The 22335-nt window shown below is 39.5% G+C and overlaps 1 protein-coding gene across 7 annotated transcripts; it reads left to right on the top strand.

Annotated features, from left to right (window-relative positions):
• Positions 1–1303: 1303 nt before the first annotated feature.
• Irbp (Inverted repeat-binding protein) lies at positions 1304–21037 on the top strand. Of its 7 annotated transcripts, none has more exons than XM_076198647.1 (14): positions 1319–1390; positions 2226–2327; positions 2425–2608; positions 5729–5906; positions 10001–10094; positions 11066–11237; positions 11448–11644; positions 14311–14392; positions 14527–14604; positions 17303–17438; positions 18641–18832; positions 19124–19324; positions 19425–19615; positions 20729–21037. In XM_076198647.1, exons 3-14 carry the CDS (start codon positions 2438–2440, stop codon positions 20852–20854), a joined length of 1818 nt encoding a protein of 605 aa, XP_076054762.1. In that variant the 5' UTR covers positions 1319–1390; positions 2226–2327; positions 2425–2437; the 3' UTR covers positions 20855–21037. The 7 variants fall into 7 exon arrangements, with proteins under 7 accessions (XP_076054764.1, XP_076054762.1, XP_076054760.1 ...); XM_076198645.1 differs by lacking the exon at positions 1319–1390 and adding an exon at positions 1677–1816; XM_076198646.1 differs by lacking the exon at positions 1319–1390 and adding an exon at positions 1695–1812.
• The last annotated feature ends 1298 nt before the right edge of the window (positions 21038–22335 follow it).

The following is a 22335-nucleotide window of genomic DNA, read 5'->3' on the forward strand; positions in this document are numbered from 1 at the left end:
GGGTCCTGACAAGCTACGACACACGCCACGCTCTCTGCGAGGAGACCCTCGTGGTGTCAAAGATGGAGTATACCTGTCAGCTATGGTCGCCACATAGGATCAATGAGATCCAAGAGCTGGAACAGGTTCAAAGAGTGTTTGTCATGAGGATTGACAGGAACTCAAACAACTACTGGGAGAGGCTGAAAAACCTCCAATTATACTCTCTCCAAAGGCGCAGAGAGCGTTACATTATTATATATGTCTGGAAGATACTTGAGGGCACTGTACCAAACCCATCGCTAGGGGACTTCAGGGCACAACACCACCCCAGATTTAGTAGGATCTGTGCGAGGAAAGCTGTAAGCAGTTGCTCTCAACGCATAAAAACTATCCAGACAGAGAGCTTTTTCGGTGCTGGACCACGTCTCTTCAATTGTCTACCCAGAGACATAAGAGACCTGAAAGGAGTCAGCACCGAGGTTTTCAAGAGGAGGTTAGACAAGTTTTTGACATAATTACTCGATGGGCCTCCCATACCACACGGCCCGACTTTACGAGGAGCTGCATCAAACTCCATCATCGATCAGCTTCAATACCTGAAGTGCGAGCAGAGGTGTGGAAGCCGTGGGTCCCCAGACTGGCCGTGGTGAGGTCACCTAAAACTACAAGGTAGAACGACCGGTATTGCAGACCAAAGAAATGATGTGAACATTAAAGAAGTTTTCGTTAGAACTGATAGTGACCAGGCTAGGATACCCTAACCTTTGGGATACGTGGTATCCTATCAGAATGCCCTAGTGGCACAGAAAAAAAAAAAATGGAACGTATGTAATAAAAATGAACTTGTGTCCCATCGAAGAATAGTGAAGAAAATTCACAACGAATTCTAAACCAGGTTCCGTAATTTGTGCTGAGACGGAGGAAGAGAATATAATGCTATTGAATGAATTGTATGATCCTGCGAAGATCGTAGGCAATATTTCAGCGACTCACTACATTTGTGATTATGTACAATTGCACAAGTAAATTGTAACTGTTATTACATGATCAAATGTATCTACAATGTATGTCCAATAGGATTATTTTGAAAGAGATAGTGGATGTTGAAGACAGGGTAAATTGTTTTTCTGCAATGATGAGGGTACTTAAACTTGAAAATACGACTGCAAAACCACTTTCATACCACTGATTATGTATTTTGCATATTTGTTAATTCATTGATTATTAATCTAACTATATGATATTTCCGTAGTTGTTTTTATCTATAAGATGAAATAATTTTGTATATTACAGTCAAATAGGTATTTTCAGTTTTCCTAGTAAAATATTTTGAGGTCGTATTCCATATCCGTGAGTCCGCGCATTGTTTTGATTTCGTGATTGTTACCAAGCAATCTACATAGTAGAGGTACAGTCAGCTACTAAACATTGTTATATCATGTATTTATCTAGTTATATTTACGTATTCTAAGAGGCACAGATAAAAATTTATGACACACTTAACAAGTTTCATCAACTCTTGAAAATTGTAGATATTTGCAAGATTTTAAGTCGTACGTGTAGCTGACACGGATAATATTTATTATCTATTTATTTACACGAAAAATCGTAACATTTTACTGTTGAAAATAAACCAGGCATGCAGAAGAATGACATATAATGTAGATTACATAGAGTTACGCCACTGTCATGAAAAGATGTTATCAACATCCATTTCCTGGAAAATACTCGAGTCTTGTCTCTTGACCGTCATGTTTTATCTTGTTGATAGGTTGCATGTTTTCCTCACGTTTGTTATATTGTAATAAATGTATAGATTGAACTGAGCAAGTAGGTATGAGGATATCAAGTGTGATATTGTTTGGATATTTGGATAACTTGTTTAAAATTGCTCACGACACCAGATTGTTTTTAAAAAATGGGAAAAATATGTGGTATCAGTCTTGTTAGTAGTATTTCAAATGATTCTTAGTGATATTAATGATTGGTCCTTCCTGGACTGTACTGATTCCATCTGGCAACACGATTTGCACCTCTTAAAGACTCATCCTTCCAGTTCTAAACATGGCAAATTAAATTAAATCAGTTTTATGTGATGAAGGGGATATTCTGTCCCTTATTAGTAGGGATGGCAGTTTAGGTAATTTTTTCAGTAAATCTTCAGAAATTTCAGCAACACTGGCAACATTACCTTCAACTAACCTGTCCCCCACATTGTGTCTCAACTCTACTGTCCATTGTAGGGTCTGTACAGAATGCATCCTGTATGACCTCGGCACCAGAACAGTTTGGCAAGCAGCAAACAATAAACTACTTCAAGAGGCTTATAACAACTCTAGAGAAATGTAAATGTGCAAGTGTTATATATAGTACTATGTTCATGTACACCTAAGTATACCTTCTAAATTAGTTTAGCTTTATTACTTACTAAAATAATTTCAGATAATCCTCAGTAATGGCAGAGTTTGAGTTTGATTATGATGACAGAGAAGGTGATGAAGATGAGTTTTCTTCGGAGTGGGAATATGGAGGCAAGAGTGGTATTGTTGTTTTGATTGATGCTTCGAAGGAAATGTTTGAAGATGGGACTGACAATGAAGAATCATATTTCATCAAAGCTCTAAAGGTAAGTTATAGTACTTGAGTTGTTATATAAAACTGATTTTTTACTTGTATTTTATCATGGGATGAATGCATTGGGGTACTGATTGCACGATAACATGCAGTCAGTACTTTAGTGACTATTTTTAGGGTTTCCCTACAGATCAGACCCACAGGTCATTTGTCTTTGTTAAAGTAAAATCTCATAAAGAAATAATGAGATATGTTTGTATTACTGCTATCCATCCTTTATGGGGTCTCACTAATTGCTGAACAAACCGAACAAAACCGAGAAAAGCCGAACAAAACAACAAAACCCAAACAAGGACGGGTTTTGCTCAAATGCACACTTCTATATACAGTCGTACCTCGGTACTCGACCGCCTCTATACTCAACCAAATCTGTGCTCGACCAAAAAATTCGAGTAGAAAATGCATCGGACCTCGAACAGATTTTCGGTACTCGACTAGCTCGAACAGCGGGTAAGCGTCAGTTCGACTCAGACCGCCAGCGGAGTAAGACGTACGCAGTTTGTTCGAGTATTTCTTCCCAGATTTAAACTTTTTCGTGTTGCTCTAGCCCTTAATAATGGGTCCAAAGAAAGACAGTGATAAGGGGAAAATTGGTTTCGGTGTTCGAACAAATCGGTGCTCGACCACCACCTCAGAACGGATTATGGTCGAGTACCGAGGTACGACTGTATATATATATATATATGGTTGCATTATTTGAACTATTTTCGTTAAAATGTGTGATTTCCATGTAATATGATCAAAGAGAACTTACGTTTTTATCCTCTGCAATTTTACCGACCCCAGCTACAATTCGTCCAGCCCGCCGTCTATGATCACTGGTGGTATGGATCAAACTACACTCTTTTAAGTTTCTTACTGTTGTGTTATTAGTGTAATAGACTGCATATAGTTGAATTATTTAAACTCTTTTCTTTAAAATGTGTGATTTTCATGTAATTTAACACAACAGTAAGAAACTTAAAAGAGTGTAGTTTGATCCATACCACCAGTGATCATAGACGGCGGGCTGGACGAATCATAGCTGTGTTCGGTAATTTTGCAGAGGATAAAAACGTAACTTCTCTTTGATCATATTACATGGAAATCACACATTTTAAAGAAAATAGTTCAAATAATGCAACCATATATATATAGAAGTATGCATTTGAGCAAAACCCGTCCTTGTTTGGGTTTTGTTGTTTTGTTCGGCTTTTCTCGGTTTTGTTCGGTTTGTTCGGCAATTAGTGAGACCGTCCTTTATGTTGTCACCACTTCTATAACTACCTCCTCCTTTTGTGATCCCTGCGGTGTGAGAGAAAAGAATACAGCCAACATGTTCTCATGCATGTTGTAGAAATGGGATAGAGTAAAAAGACTAGGAATCCCCTACTTTGTATTTGCCTCCAAAAAAATCAAGGCATGAGAGTGTTTAGGGAGATGATTCCAACCAAAACTTAAGTCATTTGGTCATTAACCCCTTCACTATGGGCCAAAATCTCATGGGCAGCATTAGCTGCTAGACATGCAATGTTGCGTCATAATACTGTACTCGCATTATAAGAAATAAAGTCACCGCTGTATTAATCGTTTTCTCTTTCACCCGTGAAATTTGATAACCATAGAAAATACGATGAAGCCAGTTTACAGAGTATGGGGGTCATGCAGGTACAACTGCAATAAATATAATCAAGACGTCGACATCCTCGCGTACCCACTTGCTCCTCATGACGCCTATGTAGGCGTCACCCTAGGGAAGGGGTTAAAAGGAGAATAAAAGAGAAATACAGAGTGAAGGGTCAAAACTATCTAGGCACACCTGTTCACAATAACGATATGGGACATCCAGAACCAGAGGGTCATCCCTGCCACTTTTACTGATTTTGAGTTATCTGTCTATAAGTATGCCAAGGCCTTTTTCCCCCTTATAAGGGAGGTAGTCAAATCAAAAGACACATACCCACTCCCACCCATTCCACACTCAATCATCACTCTTTCCTCCCTCTCATCTTAGCTCCTCATGGATGAAGGATTATCCCTGTCTCCCACCACTGTCCTGGGTCAGAAAGAGTGCAGGAAGGCACAGTACATCCATACAATAAAATTAGAAAATGCAAAACTTTGAGAGCATTTTTCTCAAAAACTTTATTTTGATATCCCAACCAAAGTGCAGTTTTGGAGAAAAAATTCAAAAGTTTTGCATTTTTCATTTTATCGTATTATCTGTACTTAACCTCTTCAATATGAGTCAGATTCGCGTGGGCAGCATCAGCTTCCTGATATACAGTGATTTGATGATGCATCACAGTACTTGTGTTATGAAATATAAAGTTACAGCTGTAGTACTCATTCTCTTTCACTCTGAATATTAATACATACATACATATACCAAGGCTTCTTCCCCCTTACAAGGGGGGTAGCCAAAAAGAAAAGGCATAAAATCATTCCCACCCATTCCATCCCTGAATACACTCCACACCCCTCCACCCTCCCTCTTATCTTAGCACCTCCTGAATGAGAGTGGTTGTATATGGATGATGTGATAGCATGAGGTGGAATGGGCGGGTGGATGGGGGGTGAGGTAGTATGTGTGAGCAAAATTTGACGCAGCCCGAAGGGATTTCTCCCCGTCCTCTCATTTTATGCAATGGGGGGACGGAGAGGGGGGGTCGCTGATTTAATGAAGCGGCCTTGCTGTGGATGTGCTGTGTCTTGCGACACTGCTTCTGACCCAGGGCAGTGGACAAGGTGCAGGGATGACCCGTCATTCAGGAGGTGCTGAATATTAATAACCACAGAAAATACAATCAAGTCAGTTCACAGAATATGGGGATCACTCAGCTACAACTGCAAAATATAATGAAGATTTCAATGCCAGCATCCTCATATACCTACTCACACCTCACGATGCCTACGTAGGCATCATGGCATGCAAGGGGTTAATATGAAACCTGTAAAAGTGGCAGGGATGCCCTTGTGGTTCTGAACACCTCATATGCTCTATAGATTTCATTCTAGCTAATGTTAGGTTGCTTTATTTATCATATGTAAGAGAGTCACTATTGAATGGGTTTAGATAAACTAAGCTCATGTACAGTTACAGAATTAAGCTTTTAATTATGATTCATTTCAGTGTGTTCATGCAACTGTGATGCGTAAAATCATTGGGAACAGTCAAGATCAGATGGGCATTGTTTTGTTCAACACAAAAGAAATGAAGAACAGGGCAGAGTTTCCCAATATTTATGTTTTACAAGAACTTGCAAGACCAGGGGCCAATCAAGTGAAGGAAATAGAACAGTTGATGGAAGGTATGTTTCCAGTAGATATACACTTTTGATTTATATATTATGTTTTTCTTCTGGCATGTGCATCAAACTTCTATTTACCTAGTTGTAATATACGGGAGGGGAGCTATGCTCGTGGTGACCCGTCTTTGTATCTCTCCGCATCAAGTTTTATCTTAAAATCTTGTATAGTGTTAGCACATACTGTTTTGTTGTCTAATTTGTTCCATGTATTTATCGCTCTGTGTGGGAAACTGTTCCTTTTCAAGTTTTTTCTATAACTATCCTTTTTCAATTTTTTTCCGTGTCCTCTTGTTTTACCGTTGTCCCACATTAATAGGTCGTTCCTGTCTAAAACTTCCATTCCTTTCATTATTCTGTAGATAGTTAGCAAATCTCCTCTTTCTCTTCTTTGTTCCAGAGTTGGTAGGTTCAATTTGGATAGTCTTTGCTCATATGTTAGTTTGGCGAGTGTCGGTGCTAGTTTTGTTGTCGCTCTTTGTAATCTTTCTAGTTTCTTAATATTCTTTTTGGTACTGGGTGTCCAAAGTGATGCTGCGTACTCAAGTTTTGGTCTTATTAGTGTAGTAAGTATTTTACTTATCATTTCTTTGTCCATATAGGTAAATGCCACTTTGATTGCTCTCAATAAGTTGTAGGTTTCTCCGAACATCTTGTTTATATGCTTATCTGGTTTCATGTCCTTTCCAATCATCACTCCAAGATCTTTTTCATAGTTTGTTTTATTTATTTTTTCTTCCCCAATTCTGTAATCTTTTGATATTCTATTTTTACTCTTTCCAAATTCCATTATGCTGCATTTCTTAATATTGAATTTTACTTCCCACTTTTGAGTCCAATTCCATATTGTGTCCAGATCTTGTTGCAATGAGTTGCAGTCCTCTTCCGTTTTTACCTTCTTAAGTAATTTTGCATCATCTGCAAAAAAATGTATATAGCACTCCACGCCTTCATTCATGTCATTAATGTATACAGCGAACATGATCGGGGCCAGTACTGATCCTTGCGGGACCCCGCTTTTTACTTCTTCCCAGTTGGAGAATTTTTCTCTAATTACAACTCTCATTTTCCTCCCAATCAGAAAGTCTTTCATCCATTCCAATAATTTTCCTCTGATGCCACCTTTTGACTCTATCTTATTTATTAGTTTCCTATGTGGTACCTTATTAGAATGCCTTTTGCAGGTCCAGAAAAGCACAGTCTGTCCATCCATCTCTTTCTTCTATTATGTCTACTAATCTTGAGTAAAAGCAAATCAGATTTGTTGTACAGGATCTCCCTTGTCTAAATCCAAATTGATTTGGGTTCAGTATAGATTTTTCTTCCAGGTACTTAACCCATCTGTTTTTGATCACTCTTTCACAAATTTTTGCTATTGTGCTTGTTAGTGAGACCGGTCTGTAGTTAGATGGATCTTCCTTATCACCTCCCTTATGAATTGGTACAATGTTTGCTTTTTTCCAGTCCAATGGTACTTTTCCTTCTTTAATTGATGATTTAATTATAGCATATATTTTGTCAGTTAATTCTTCCATGCATTCTTTCAGTATCCAGTTTGCTATTCCGTCTGGGCCATGTGATTTTCTGACATCCAGGGTTTTAATTTGATCACTGATTTCTTTTTGTGTTACGTTTATTTCTTTCATTGCTGGGGATAATTCTCTCTCTCTAACTTCACTGTTAGGCGAGTTTTCCATTGTGAATACTGATCTGAAGTGGTTGTTCATTATTTCAGCCATTTCCAGTTCTTCTGTAAATTCCTTTTTATCTTGGCGCAGTTTTTCTATTTCTTGTTTGTTTTCCATTTACATATTTGTAAAATAGTTTGGGTTATTCTTTACATTTGTCTATTATCTTTTTTTCATAATTTCTCTTTTCATCTCTATGGAAGGGTTTACCAGCACACCCAACAATGATGGGTTCTTCAAGTCTCCAAAATAAAAGATAGGAGAAGGATGGAAATAGTTACATTACCCTTCTAAAACTTAATCCTTTACTACTTCAAAAGCGACACTGCTTCGGACCCCGGGCGGTGGGCGGGGGGCTGGGATGACCCGTCATCCAGGTGGTGCTCAGATGAGAGGAAGGGTGGGAGGGGTGTGGAGTGTATTTGGGGATGAAATGGGTGGGAGTGTTTTTATGCCTTTCCCTTTTTGGCTACCTCCCTTGGAAGGGGGAAAAAGCCTTGGTATATATACTTCAAAAGGAAATATGTTGGCCACATTCAAAGCTTTTATTCTTCCAAGAAGTAACTGGTGTTTCAATGGGTTAAGTAAAAAAAGAATATGTCTCAATTATACTATTTCAATAACTCTTTGTTGAGGAAAGGGATGAATTAGGCACTTAAGAATATTATCCTGGTTTGTAGTGTGTAATTCTATTTATACATACATATACCAAGGGATTTTTCACCCTTACAAGGGAGGTAGCCAAAGTCAAAGGCATAAATCCACTCCCACCCATTTTATTCCCATATAATTCCATTCCTGTTCACCATCCACCCCTCCCTCCCTCCCTCTTTTTGTGGCTCCTCCTAGATGATGGGTCATTCCTGCATCTCGCCCACTCTCCTGGGTCAGAAGCAATGCAGCCATTGGTATATGTATGTTTGTATGCATTTTATTTTATATATTATTTTATTTATCTTATTATTTATTTATTATTATTAGTAGTAGTAGTGTTATTATTCCATCTTTCTGTATATAGTAAAGGAAGCTGTATATTACAATGAGCATCACTTTTTATTTATTTATTTATTTATTCTCTGACATGGGACAGCACTTTTTCTCCACATTGCCAAGCCAAGGTGTTACTGGGTCACTGACTTACTTCCTGATCCGGTAATAATTGGTGGTCAAACTGCCAATGTTGCACTCAGGTGACTTCCTACTTCTACCCCACCCTGAACGGACTCCTTGGAGCACAAGCACTAAAGCCAATCCACTATAACTACTCCCTTTATTGGATGCTCCATGTAACAACCATCTGACCTAGGTGCCTTACCAGCTTTCATTTCTTTCAATCCTCAGTGTATCTTCTCTTTTCTTATAGCCCAATTAGTCTCCTCTTGGATGTCAGTCATTTTCTGGGCATCTCCCACTAATAAATATTGTGTTGAGTTTCTCTGACTGATAATCCAGAACCCAGTAGTGGCTGGCAGTGGTCTTCAAATCCTCCCATAGATCTCTGTGGAAACTTTGGGACTGTTTCTTTGTAACCACCTTATAGTAGTCAGAGTAGGGGAGCAGTTCCTGGTGGTCAGTTTTCCTTAGGTGAAAAGGGTGTAGGAAGTCCAGTTGAAGTTGATAGAGAGTGATCTTTGATCTGGTCTGGAGACAAAATGGATCTTAAGGTGGAGGTGAGAGTCAAATTCTCTTGGGCAGCGTCGGCTGCCATATGTACGATTCATCACACTGCTCGTATTATAAAATATAAAATCACTGTTGTATTACTCATTCTCTTTTACTCTGAATAATAATAAACACAGAAAACATTATCAAACCAGTTCACAGAATCCAGGGGTAGCTCGTGTGCAACTACAAAAAAGTATAGAATCTAGATACCAACGGCGCCATCTTCGTGTACCCACTCACGTCTCATGACACCTACATAGGTGTCATCGTACCGAAGTGGTTAAGATGGAGGTGAGAGTGTTGCCAAATTTTGAAGAAGAAGAAGAATGACAGGAAGATGATGCATTGATGTCCGTGGTGCCACACGACTTGCAGATACTAATCATTAGTCACAGAATTATCACATTTAGGCCCAAATAATTTTGAAAGCATCATTGGATTGAAATGGTGTTAGGCAGCTTGCAAGAAGGGGGTTAATGTGCAGTGGATGGGCTGTGTTTTATTTCATTGCTTCTGACTTGGGCAGTGTGCAGAAGATAGGGATGACCCTTCATCCACGAGGAGCTAAGATGAGAGGGAGACAAGGGTGGTTGATGGGAGTGGAATGGGTGGAAGTGAGTGCATGCCTTTGACTTGGCTACCTCCCTCATAAGGGAGTTGTTAGGCATAATGGTGAAATTGTGTGATGTGCAGTAAGAAATAGCTATATGAAGCTTCTGGCTTTTCATTCATTTTATATTTCAGATTCTCAGGGTGACTTTGAAAGAAATTATGGTCACAGTACTTCTACAAGTATTGCAGAATCCCTTTGGGTTTCACAGATTCTTCTGTCAGCTGTGTAAGTAAAAGTTCGCACTCTTATTAAATTGTTAATTGCTGTAGTCTTGTCTGCTTACTTAAGTAAAGCTTCTGTGTAATACATAAAAATAACAGGTTAGCATAGGCAAGACACAGATCTGTTCAGCCACTTTCAAATTATTATTTTTTTAACATATTTGCCCGCACCCTCAAAAAGTTTTATACAAATATTAGAATATGTGAGAAGTTGGGGAATGGAGAGAGTGAGTGGTTTCAGAGGAAGGTAAGGCTGTGGCAGGGTTGTATAATGTCACCATAGTTTTTCAACATGTAGTCGGAGCAAAGACGGTTGGTAGCAGACTTTGGGATGGTGTGTAAAAGGAGAAAGCAAGAGAGACCTGGGGCAGTAGAATGATTGATTGAATAAAACAACTTGGTGAGAGGCAGAATGAAATGAAAAGTATCAGTATGAAAAGAGGAGATTTACATGCTTATAGTTAGCATGGGTTTAATTTGTAATGGTAGGGTTCACTGTAAGAAGTGGGGATGTTTGACCATTTAGATTACTTATTCAGGTAATAATGATAATTGTTGTCATGAGTTTTATGAACTGGAAACCCACAGCTCCTCAGCAGCAGGGAATGGCCTCTAGGCTCTTCTACAGATCTCTGGGAAAATATTTGGACAGTTGTTTGTGTTATATTGGTGTGGGCTATCTCTATGTCACTGGCTGAAAGTAGTGGGAAGTGGGAACTGATTGTATGTTGTCAACTTTCTGTGTGTGAAGATGTGTGAGAAATACATTTAGGTTACTAGAGAACTTGGGTCCATTTCACAAGCCGAGTGTGCTGCACCTTTTGATGGAGGGGAGGGGGTTGATGTGTTTTGAAAATGGGAAGGTCTACTCTCCATTTTGCAGGACCATCACAAACAGATGCCTGTCATTGGTCCCACTTGTGTAGATTTACTATATTAAGGAAAATAATAATAATAAAAATTCTCCTTCTCCAGCAAACTGTCAAGTATGAGCATCTTGCTTTTCACATGTAATGATGATCCCCACAAGGATGATTATCAAAAGCAACGCAATGCAAGGAAGAAAGCTCATGATCTGCAGGAAATTGGCATTGATCTGGAGATTTTGCACATGGGAGAAAGCTTTGAAGTTAACAAATTCTACAAGGTATTATAACTATCATTACTCATGTCATTGTGCCTATACTTTACCAGTAACAAATTATGTATCCCCTAGCAAAAAGTTCTACAGTATAGACTTAAATACATAATGATATTTTCCTATCCTTCTGTCTCTTGTGATTTTGTATTATTTTTATTCTTCATTGAATAATATGGTAGTAATGTGTTCTTCCAATGTTATATTTTCACCCTGAAGGATTTAGTGGTTGTAGATCCTGATGGAGAAGAATCACAAAGTCAAGGTGCAATGACCCTGGGAGACCCATCTACCCGCTTTGAGGAACTCCTTGAACGGGTGCGGAGTGTGGAGCACAAACGGCGCACAACTGGAAGAGTGACCTTTACGTTAGCTCCCAACGTAGAGATGGCCTTAAGCCTTTACACATCTATCAGGTATTTTGTTTGTTATTTCTTTTTGTTTGAACATGGTTTTTTATATGTAGTCATATTTATTTCCTGTGTTAGGGAGGTAGCCAAATCAGAGGAATGGGTGCATGCCTTTGACATGTCTACCTCCCTAGAAAGGGAGAAGAAACCCTTGTTATATAGTCATATTTCCTGAGTAAAAGCAGCAACGACTGCAACAGCACTGTAGGAGAGAGGCCAAACGCAGAGTATGGGTTCCAATATATTTGACGTTTTGCCCAGCAGGGCTTCTTCAGAAATAACACAGTTGAGAAACATTTTACTCCTTATATAGCCCGAGCTTGCTATATAAGGAGTAAAATGTTTGTCAACTGTGTTATTTCTGAAGAAGCCCTGGTGGGCAAAATGTCAAATATATTGAAACCCATACTCTGCATTTGGCCTCTCTCCTACAGTCATATTTCCTATTAGTACAACCTTTACTGTTTCCAAATCCACTTCATAGTTCATAATAACTCTCCCAAAAACATTATTTTTCTCCTATATCTTAGTGATGAAAGAAGAAAATGGAAAAGAAATAAGAAAAGATGAGGTGAAAGCAGTTATTAAAATGATGGGAGCAGGTGAGGCATGTGGGTTGGATGGGTGTTGTGCGGAGTGTCTGAAAAAGGATGGCTGGTGAGGTTGTTTGGTGTTTGTCTAAAAGAGGGTAGAGGTCTGGAGGAGTGCATGTATAGTTCCGCTTTGCAAGGGAGAGGGGGACAAGTGTGGATGTGGTAATTTCAGAGGGATCACTTTGTTGAGTGTAGTCGGGAAGACTTGTAGGAGGGTTTTGGTTGACAGGATTAGGAGAGGAACAGATGGAGTGATTGATGAGGAGCAGTGTGGGTTTGGAACAAGTAGGGATTGTGTGGATCAGATTTTTGTGGTAAGGCAGATGTGTGAGAAGGCTTTGGGAGGGGGTAAGGATGTTTTTTAGGTCTTTATGGATTTAGAAAAGACTTATGACAGGGTAGACAGGAAGGCACTGTGAGAGGTATTGCAGATGTATGGGATAGGAGGGGGGCTGTTAAGAGCAGTCAAGAGTTTTTGTGAGAGTAGTAGAGGCTGTGTTAGAATTTGAAATGGAGAGATTGTTTTGAGGTAAAGGTGGGACTTCACCAGGGATGTGTCATATTCAATTTATACATGGATGGGGTAGTGTAAGAGGTAAAGGTAGGGGGAGATGGGCATGGGATTGGAGATGGTTAAAGAAGATGGAGAAAAATGGGAGATGGGCCAGTTGTTATTTTCTGATGACACTGCACTTGTGGCAGGATTGGAGGATTGAAGAAATTGGTGACAGAGTTTGGGAAGGTGTGTGAAATAAGGAGGTTGAAGATGTATGTGGGTAGAAATGGAGTGATAGGGTGAACAAAGGGGGAGAATGGCAGCAAATTGGAAGTGACTATTGGGGGGAGAGACTGGAGGAAGTGAATAGCTTTAAATACTTGAGAACAAATGTGGCGGGAAAGGGAGGAGTAGAGGTAGAATGTAGATTGAGAGAAGCAAGTAAATGTGTTGGGGAAATAAAAAGTCTAATGAGAACTAGACATTTGGGAATGGGTGCTGAGAGGTTGTGTGAAGGGGTGATTGTGCCGACAGCAGTGTGTAGGGCAGAAGCTTGGAATGTGGGAGAAGAAGAGAGGAGGAATTTGAGATGAAGTGTCTGAGAAATGTGGTAGGGGTTGCTAGCCTGGATGGAGAGAGAAACAAGGTGAGGGGGAGAGCAGGGATGGAGGGGAAGTTGGGAGATATGGTTGATGAAGGAGTATTGGGATGGTTTGGACACATGGAAAGAATGAGTGAAGAAAGATTATTAAAAGAGGTGTGGAAGGCAGAGGTGGGGGGAGTGAACATGAGGGGGCGACCAAAGATGAGATGGATGCATGGGGTAAAGGGGAAAGAGGGGAATGTCTGTTGAGGAAGGAAGGGAGAAGACGGAAGATAGGGGTGAGTGGAGAATGGTTGTGTATAGATGATGCTGTGATGCATGGAAGGGAGTAGGTGGAGGATGGGGGGTGAGGGAGTATGTATGAATGATATTTTGATGCAGTTCGAAGGGATTTCTCCACGTCTTCTCTTTTTCTGCATGAAGGGATGGAGAGGGGGTTGCTGATTTAATGAAGCAGCCTTGTTATGGATGTGCTGTGTCTTGCTTCATGGCTTCTGACACAGGGCAGTTGATGATATGCAGAGATGACCTGTCATCCATGAGGAGCCAAGAAAAGAGGGAGGGAGGGATTGTGTATGGGAGTGGAGTATGTGTGAGTGAAATGGGTGGGAGTGGGTTTATGCCTTTGACTTTGGCTACCTGCCATTTAAGGGGTAAAGAGCCTTTGGTGTATGTATGTATAGTACTATCATAGGAGGGGAGCAGTGATTGTCAAAGTTGATGGTGTAGGTCCAGTCCAAAAACCAAGTATCAGCATTTTAGGGCTGCATCTCATGATGAAAGTGAGCTTCTTGATTGGTTTTGAAGTTTGACAGCAGGGAGATGTTTATGTCATGTCCATCTAATAGGATCATCACTTGCGGATACTTGTTGGTCCCAAGAGAACCGAAGTAGTCGGTAAACAAGGAGTGTTACTTTTTTCTTAGATGGGGGGCTAGGAGGGAATGTATGTAATAATTACCCTAGAAATTATTTACAGGAAGATGACAAAGCCCACTAAAGCAAGACTATACAAGTGCACCAATGAAGAAGTACGCACAATGAAGAAGGAATTTTTGGAGGTATAATTAGGACATAGATAGTTTTGTAATTAGTGTCAAAGAATCTGGAAAAATGACTGAAATATGAAATAGGAGGATTGTAATAATGGAAGGTGAAGTGGATATACTATAATGTAGTTATGATTTCTTTTCAGGAAACTGGTGAACTTCTTATGCCATCAGATTATATAAAGTATCAAATTTATGGGGATAAGAAGATCAGATTTACCCCTGTAAGTTGCATCATTTCAGTAATTAAGGGGGTATGCGACACCTAGGGGTCATTTTCTAAACTATTTAGAGTAAAGAGCTGAAACTTCTCAGGTAAATAGGTATCCATGTTGCCTACATTTTAGGAGAAACAGAATGATGTATGTACACATGTACATATACCAGTAGCGACATTTAAAAGTGCACAGCATCATAATACGTGGCCCAATTTGTTTTATATTTTGGCTATGATTAGTCAGTAGGCACACCTAGGGCCGGTCATTGAGTAATTGAACAATTTCCTTTATACTTTTGCATACAGACATTTCAATTTTAATGTCCGGCAAAAATCGTGAAAAATTACATTTTTTTTTGTCTTGTTTCCATTATTACTCCTAACTCTTTCATCTTATTCAAAATATTTGAATGACCGGCCCTAGCAGTTACTAAATGTAATATTTCCTGTAAGTTTCATCTAAATCTGATGTATTTTAGATTTTTTATGATTAATTTTTTTTTTTTAAATATCGAACGGAGATATGACGACTTGAAATATAAATGTATCTGTAATTTGCTTATAGTTTCACCAATTTGACTGATTTTTTCATGGCTTAATTCTTATTATATAATGGATAAGTACAGTAAAAATCATCCACATATTTTAATTATAAGTACTTTAAATACTGAAAACCTAAAGTATAAGTATATCACAGTAGTGGCGACGCACAGACGACACCATCATATAATTTGCTTTTTTGCATATTTATCGGTTTCTTCATATGAAACCTCACTGCTGGGGGTCTTCGGGGTATCTAAATAATTGGAAAGAGGTTTATTTTAACCAGCAGTGGGTGCCTTTGGAAGTGAATCCTCACTTACTCCACGAACCATCGATAGTAACTTTTACTACCGGTAAAGTTGGGCAAAAAACTGCTCTTCTCCACAATCATAAATTCACATTCATTCTTATCTCCCCTCTGTACAATTTCATAACTAATATCTAATTTTCTTGCTGTATTCGAGATGAATAAAGTACTTCATGGTGTAGAACCTGGCTACATATGTTGAGAGAGGTGGAAGTGAGGGCAGTGGTGGAGTGAGAGGTGGTGAGGTCTAGGCTAGTCGTCTTTGACTGTTTGCCATCTTTAACTGTTGTTTTTTTGTCATTGTAGATGTTCTTTTTGCTACCCATGATGACTGTACTAATGAGTAATATGTACTAGCTAAGGTAATATATTGCCAGGAGAGCTCATGAGATATGCGTACTTTTTCTTTCGAAGCTAGTAGGTAACTGACGTCCAGCTGAGCTCTAAGTTGGCAAAAGCTATCCTCCACCTTCCTCCCTTCCCCTCCACCCTCATACTGGTCATTGAAGCATTGGGCGAGTGTAAATTCAATCGAATTTCAACGTTATTCGATGCGCCTGAAGGTCCTAAGTGGCACGCCCCCCTCTAGTGTGGGTTGCGCCTTTAACTCCGTCCATTTAAACCCCCGCCCAAGACATTTAAATTGCACGCCGCTGGAAAATTATTTGTCGGGATTTATTTCTAAATGGTATACAAACATTTTGAACACAGTTTTGAAAAATGCTATATCTTGACCAAATTCACCCCCCCAGGTGTCGTGTACCCCCTTAAGTGCTCAGTAGAAGTAGAATTTTGTTTACTGAAAGATGATTGCAGAAAGATTATCCTACTGTAGTAGTGCTAACACAAGGGGACAGAAAGGGTTGGGGGGGGTCACCAATTAAGTGAAGAAGTTGCATAATTTCAGTAATTAAGTGCTCAGTATAATTTCAATTTTGTTTACTGAAAGATGATTGCAGAAAGATTATCCTACTGTAGTAGTGCTAGTATGCATACAAGGGGACAGAAAGGGTGAGTGGGTTGCCAATTAAGTGAAGTGGGCTTGTTGTGGATGTACTGTGTCTCGCTGTATTGCTTCAGACCCAGGGCATTGGGCAAGAGACAGGGATGATCCTTCATCCACAAGAAACTAGGATAAGAGGGAGAGGAAAGTGTTGTGGATGGGAGTAGGTATGTACCTTTTGACGATTACCTCACTTATAAGGGGGAAAAAGCCCTTGGTATATACATAGATAGTAATGCTTTGCCTTGTTGCATTACCCTGGACCTGAGTAGTGTAGGGGGGAAATGGATGACCCATTACCCACAAGGTGCTATGATGGGAGAAGCGTGAATTGAATATTGTGTATGAAATAGGTGTGTGCAATGACTCAGTCACCCCAGTTATACAGGAGAGATGACCTTTGGTGTATGTATTTACCTAATTGTAGTATACAGGAGGGACCAATAATTGGTACCTGCATGTGGTGGTCCTGCAAGACAGGACAACAAAACTGCCCATTTTCAAAACTCATCAACCCCATCACCATCAGGAGTTGCAGATCTTAGGAGCTGGCACTCAGTATCTGGATTGGGTCCAAAATCTCAATCAGTTTCAACTGTATTTCTTATACTTTTTGATACATAGTGAGCTGATGTCTGTGGACTGTTCACCTCTTCTCACCGCCATCACCAGGTGACGAAGAAACAGCCCTAACCTGATACAGCTGCCATACACTCACTACCCCTTGTAAATTAATAAATTAATTTGTTTTATACTTCCATATTTGTTGACCAAAAACAAATGTCAGATCTCATGTAAACCATATGTATGTTTAGCTGGGTTTCATAGAGGTCTTTTAACTGTTTATTCTAGGTTGAAGTAAAATCACTGTCACGGGTTTATAACCCTGGGATGGAATTGTTAGGCTTCAAACCAGTTGATTTTATTAAGCCATACTATCATATCAAGCCTGCCAACTTTGCATATCCAGATGAAAAGTCAATCAAAGGTAAGTTTTCTTGTCTCATCTTTTTTATTGATTATTATTATTATTATTATTTAATTTATTTGCTTATTTTTTATATATTTTTATTTTTTATTTATTTTATTTATTTATTTTATTCTATTTATTTTTTTTGAGAGAGAGAGAGAGAGAGAGATATTTTAAGATATGTATGTGCCTTTCTATCATTCAGGTTCTTCCCATCTGCCCTACTTTACAAGGATAAGGGAGACAATTATGAATTTAGTAGTTTTAGAATAGCCAATCTTGGATGCTCGCTGGCTGAGCAAGGTAGTGCATCGTTATTTGTGTTGAAGGTAGAGATGATGGAGATTCGAACCCTGCTCGGGGCAAGTTGAACCAAGGGCATGGTTCATGAAATTCCATGCTACAAAGTCCTCTGTGAGGGGCACCGTCCTAGCCTCCCGAAAGGGGGGAGTTTGTGACATTACGCCAAATCATCAGAATAGCCAGTCTGTTGAGTGTGGTCAGTAAAGGCTATGGGCATGTCTTAATTGAGAATTAGGAGGGAGACCGATTAATTGGGGAAGAGCAGTGTAAGTTTAGGAAATGAAAAGGGTATGTTGGTCAAGATTAAGTAGTAAGACAGCTATGTGAGAAGTATTTAGCTCGCTGGCTGAGTTGTTTAGGGCATCATTACTTGCAGCAAAGGTTGAGGGGATGGCGGTTCGAATTCTGCCACTGGCGAAGTTGAACTAAGGGCATGGTTCATTAAATTCCACGCCACAAAGTCCTCTGTGAGGGGCAACGTCCTAGCCTTTTGATAGGGGGAGTTTGTGACGTTGAACCATATCATTTAGCAAAATATGATGACAATGAGGATGCTCATGTGACAAGTTGGTTTGAGCATCGCTACTTGCAGTGGAAGTCGAGGTGACAGCAGTTCAAACTCTGCCACCAATGAGTTGGACCAAGGATATGGTTTATTAAATTCCATGCTACAAAATCCTCTGTAAGGGGCACTGTCATGGCTTCCTGAAAAATGTAAGGGTAATTTTTGGCTCTCATGGATTTGGAATGATGCATGCAACACTTGATGGTTCAGTATACTTTAAACAAATCAGTTTAAAAGTGTGCAGATAGAAGCTTGTGGAGGTGGGATGAATAAGAATTGACATAAGGTTTGCAGTATTACAAAAATTGGCTTCAGCATTGCTAATCTGTTTCATTTCTCATGTCTCAAACAGGTAGTACCAAATTATTTGCTGCCTTATTAAGTCGGTGTATGGCCAGGAAAGTCGTACCTATTGTGCGACTTGTACCCCGTCGGGGAGCCTCAGTGAGTTGGGCAGCCCTTTTGCCTCAGATTGAAGAAATAGATAAGAAGAATCATCAGTCCAAGCCACCTGGATTCCATGTCTGTTTTCTCCCATTTGCAGGTTAGTTATGGATTCACATCCAACCTAGTTATGGACCAGAAGGTCTCCTGTCAGCATGCTCCTCTTTCATAATCCTTTGTAATCCTTTGAAAGGTGTTCCTTGACCAGTATGTAGCTGTATTGGATTTCAAAATTACTTTACTGTGTTACACATTTGGAATTGAACAATTAGTTGCACCCTTGAAAGGTGTTCCTTGACCAGTATGTAGCTGTATTAGATTTCAAAATTACTTTACTGTGTTACATATTTGGAATTGAACAACTAGTGACAATTGAGGTTTCATTTGCCAGATGACTTTCGGAACATTGAAATCGAGAATAGCACAAGAGCAGAATCGATGCAAGTTGATGCTGCAAAGAATGTGATCAGGAAACTGCATTTCAAGTATAATCCAGAAATCTTCGAAAACCCAGTGCTGCAAACGCATTGGCGAAATGTCGAGGCCCTTGCCCTCAACAGAACTAGTTTAGAACCAGTAGAAGACTATACAGGTATTCCCACAGTTCTGTGTAGTACTTTGATCATTTAGTACTTCATATGATAATGTCCAGTTTTTAGAACAATGACTAATGATGCCTCGCTTCTTCTCAGTCCCCAATAATGAACGCATTGAGAGGAAAGCTGGTGAAATGATAGCAGAACTAAAGGGTATGGTATATCCAGACTCCTATGATCCTGATGCCAAAAAGAGGCCTTCACAGCAGAAAAATGCACCGGCAGCCAAGAAGCCAAAGCCTGAGCCAGGGAACATTAATATGGAAGATCTTGCTAAGAAAGGGACAGTAAGTAAAATAGAACACATTACACTTTTCAAATAATCTTTTGTACTACTACAGAATTAGCCTGATAACAGACTAACTACCCCAGGTACAACCACCATACAGAAGATGCTGATCACCTCATTCTACACTACCCTACACTCACCTATCCAGACAACAGCCCAAAATTTCTTCTATGTGACTAGTTATGAGCCAAACTAGTTACTGTGGCTGGCCTTTGGATTCAAAACCCATCAGCTCTCACCTCTTGATGGAGGTGCAGGGCTGATATTCACTCCCTGGAATGGGCCTAAAATCAATATATATATATATATATATATATATATATATATATATATATATATATATATATATATATATATATATATATATATATATATATATATATATATATATATCTTCTCTCTGCATATATCTTCTCTTCTCTCTCTCTCTTCTCTTCTCTCGCTCTCTTCTCTTCTCTCTCTTCTCTTCTCTTCTCTCTCTCTCTCTCTCTCTCTCTCTCTCTCTCTCTCTCTCTCTCTCTCTCTCTCTCTCTCTCTCTCTCTCTCTCTCTCTCTCTCTCTCTCTCTCTCTCTCTCTCTCTCTCTCTTTCTTCTTCTTCTTCTTCTTCTTCTTCTTCTTCCACTCCACCTTTCCACACATGGAGAGCTAACATCTGGTAGCTGCTCCCATCCTGCTACTTTCAGCCAGTAACATAGAAACAGTTCCACATTAATACAATACAAATAGCAGTCCAAAGTTTCTTTCAAGAGAGATTTGTGGGAGAGCTCAAGGACTGTTGCCTGCCATTTATTACATAAATTCACAGATCACTTAGTATGTAGTGGTAGGTACCTTTGTAGTGGACAAAGTTTTAATTTGTTCTTCTACCTCATTCAGGTGGTTTGTTTGAAATAATAATTCTTATTTGTACCAGTAGTTTCCCTTCGTAAGATCCATATAGCACTATAAAGCCGACACCAACCACTAGACAGGACAATGGATAGCTTAGACTTGACCATAGGATCAAGTACCAGTCACCAAGGCTGCATCTTGGTAGGTTGAGGAAAGGTGAACAATTATAGGACTGAAGTAGCAATATTGTTCTTATATACCTGTTTCCCTATTCACCAGGTGAATAAATTGACCATGGACCTGCTGAAGACGTGGCTACAAGAAAAAGGGGAGAATGTGAAAGGCAAGAAGAAGGGACAGCTAGTGCAAGATGTCTATGATGTACTAGGGGTTGTAGCCCCTTAATGGACACATCCGCTTTTGATACTGGCTTCAATAAGTCAAACTACGTTTGATATCAAATATGATAAAAGTTATTGGCAAATGTTCCTAATGATTTTGTTAACTATATATCCCAACAATTAGTAATCCAGAAGTCATTTATACTCTTGATGCACACAGAAGACCAAATAAACTCATTGTTTTTCATTTCAAGTGGTTTTATTGTCCATTGAAAGAAAGATTAGAAAAAGAGGTGTGGAAGGCAGAGGTGGAAGGAGTGAACACGAGGGGGCGACCTAGGATGAGATGGATGGATTGGGGTAAAAGGGGCATTGGGAAAGAAGGTAATCACTGTTGAGGAAGGACAGAAGATAGGGGTGAATAAAGGTTGTGTATAGATGATGCTGTGACACATGAGGGGGATGGGGGGAGAGAGTATGTATGAGAAATAAATTGATGCAGCCCGAAGGGATTTCCCATCTTTTCTGCATGAGGGGGGATCGCCAAATTAATGAAGCAGCCTTGCTGTGGATGTGCTGTGTCTTGCAACACTGCTTCTGACCCAGGGCAGTGGACAAGGTGCAGGGATGACCCGTCATCCAGGAGGTGCTAAGATAAGAGGGAGGGTGGAGGGGTGTGGAGTGTATTCAGGGATGGAATGGGTGGAAATTATTTTATGCCTTTCCCTTTTTGGCTACCTCCCTTGTAAGGGGGAAAAAGCCTTGGTATATGTATGTATGTACCTCCCTTATAAGGAGGAAAAAAGCCCTTAGTATATAGATAGATCAATTAAGATTTTTTTCTGTTTATACAAACTTGTTAGAATAAATCAATTTGAATCAAGCAACATTGTTCCTGGTCTCTTTGTAGAAGATCCTCAGCCTTCAGTTGATCAACTATAGCCTCTGGATGGGTCCACATTACTCTGGAAAGATTGATTTGTCTGGGGATTGATAGTATGGAACATTGTAATATGAGGTGTTTTGTGTCCTTTGTGTGGTGGTTGTATCTGGGGCAGTTTGAATCTGTGTTTAGGCCTATTCTGTACTGGAACTGTTTTAGTCTGGGGGATGTTGGTGGAGTAGTGACTTTATTGTTCTGTCATGAAGGGCTTGTTTAGTGATCTGAGTATGTTCTTTTTTTGTGGTACAGGTGTTTATTTTTATTTTATCTATTTATTCAATTGTTTTATCATATATTTTTTTTAATAAATTTGTAGTATGCTTTTTTCCTGTTGGTGGTGTTTGGGAGATGTAGGGTGATGGATGTGTGGTATTCATGGTTCTGACATAGAACTGTTCCTATCATTTTCATGTGTTCTGTGGGGAGGTTTTTGTTTCTGTTTGTAGGTGTCCTATCTGGGTGATTTTGGTGTATCTTCTTGTTCTCTAGACTGTCTGGTAAGCAGTCCCATCTCCCTGAGGAATGCCATAGCGGGAACAGGGATTTTCCCACAAATTGTTTATAGAGTGTATGTTGTGTTGTTGTTGTGCATGATTCTGTAC

The sequence above is a fragment of the Oratosquilla oratoria genome, chromosome 15 (assembly GCF_046742065.1).
Source record: "Oratosquilla oratoria isolate Oo_2021 chromosome 15, ASM4674206v1, whole genome shotgun sequence".
In the NCBI taxonomy this organism is placed as follows: Eukaryota; Metazoa; Arthropoda; class Malacostraca; order Stomatopoda; family Squillidae; genus Oratosquilla; species Oratosquilla oratoria.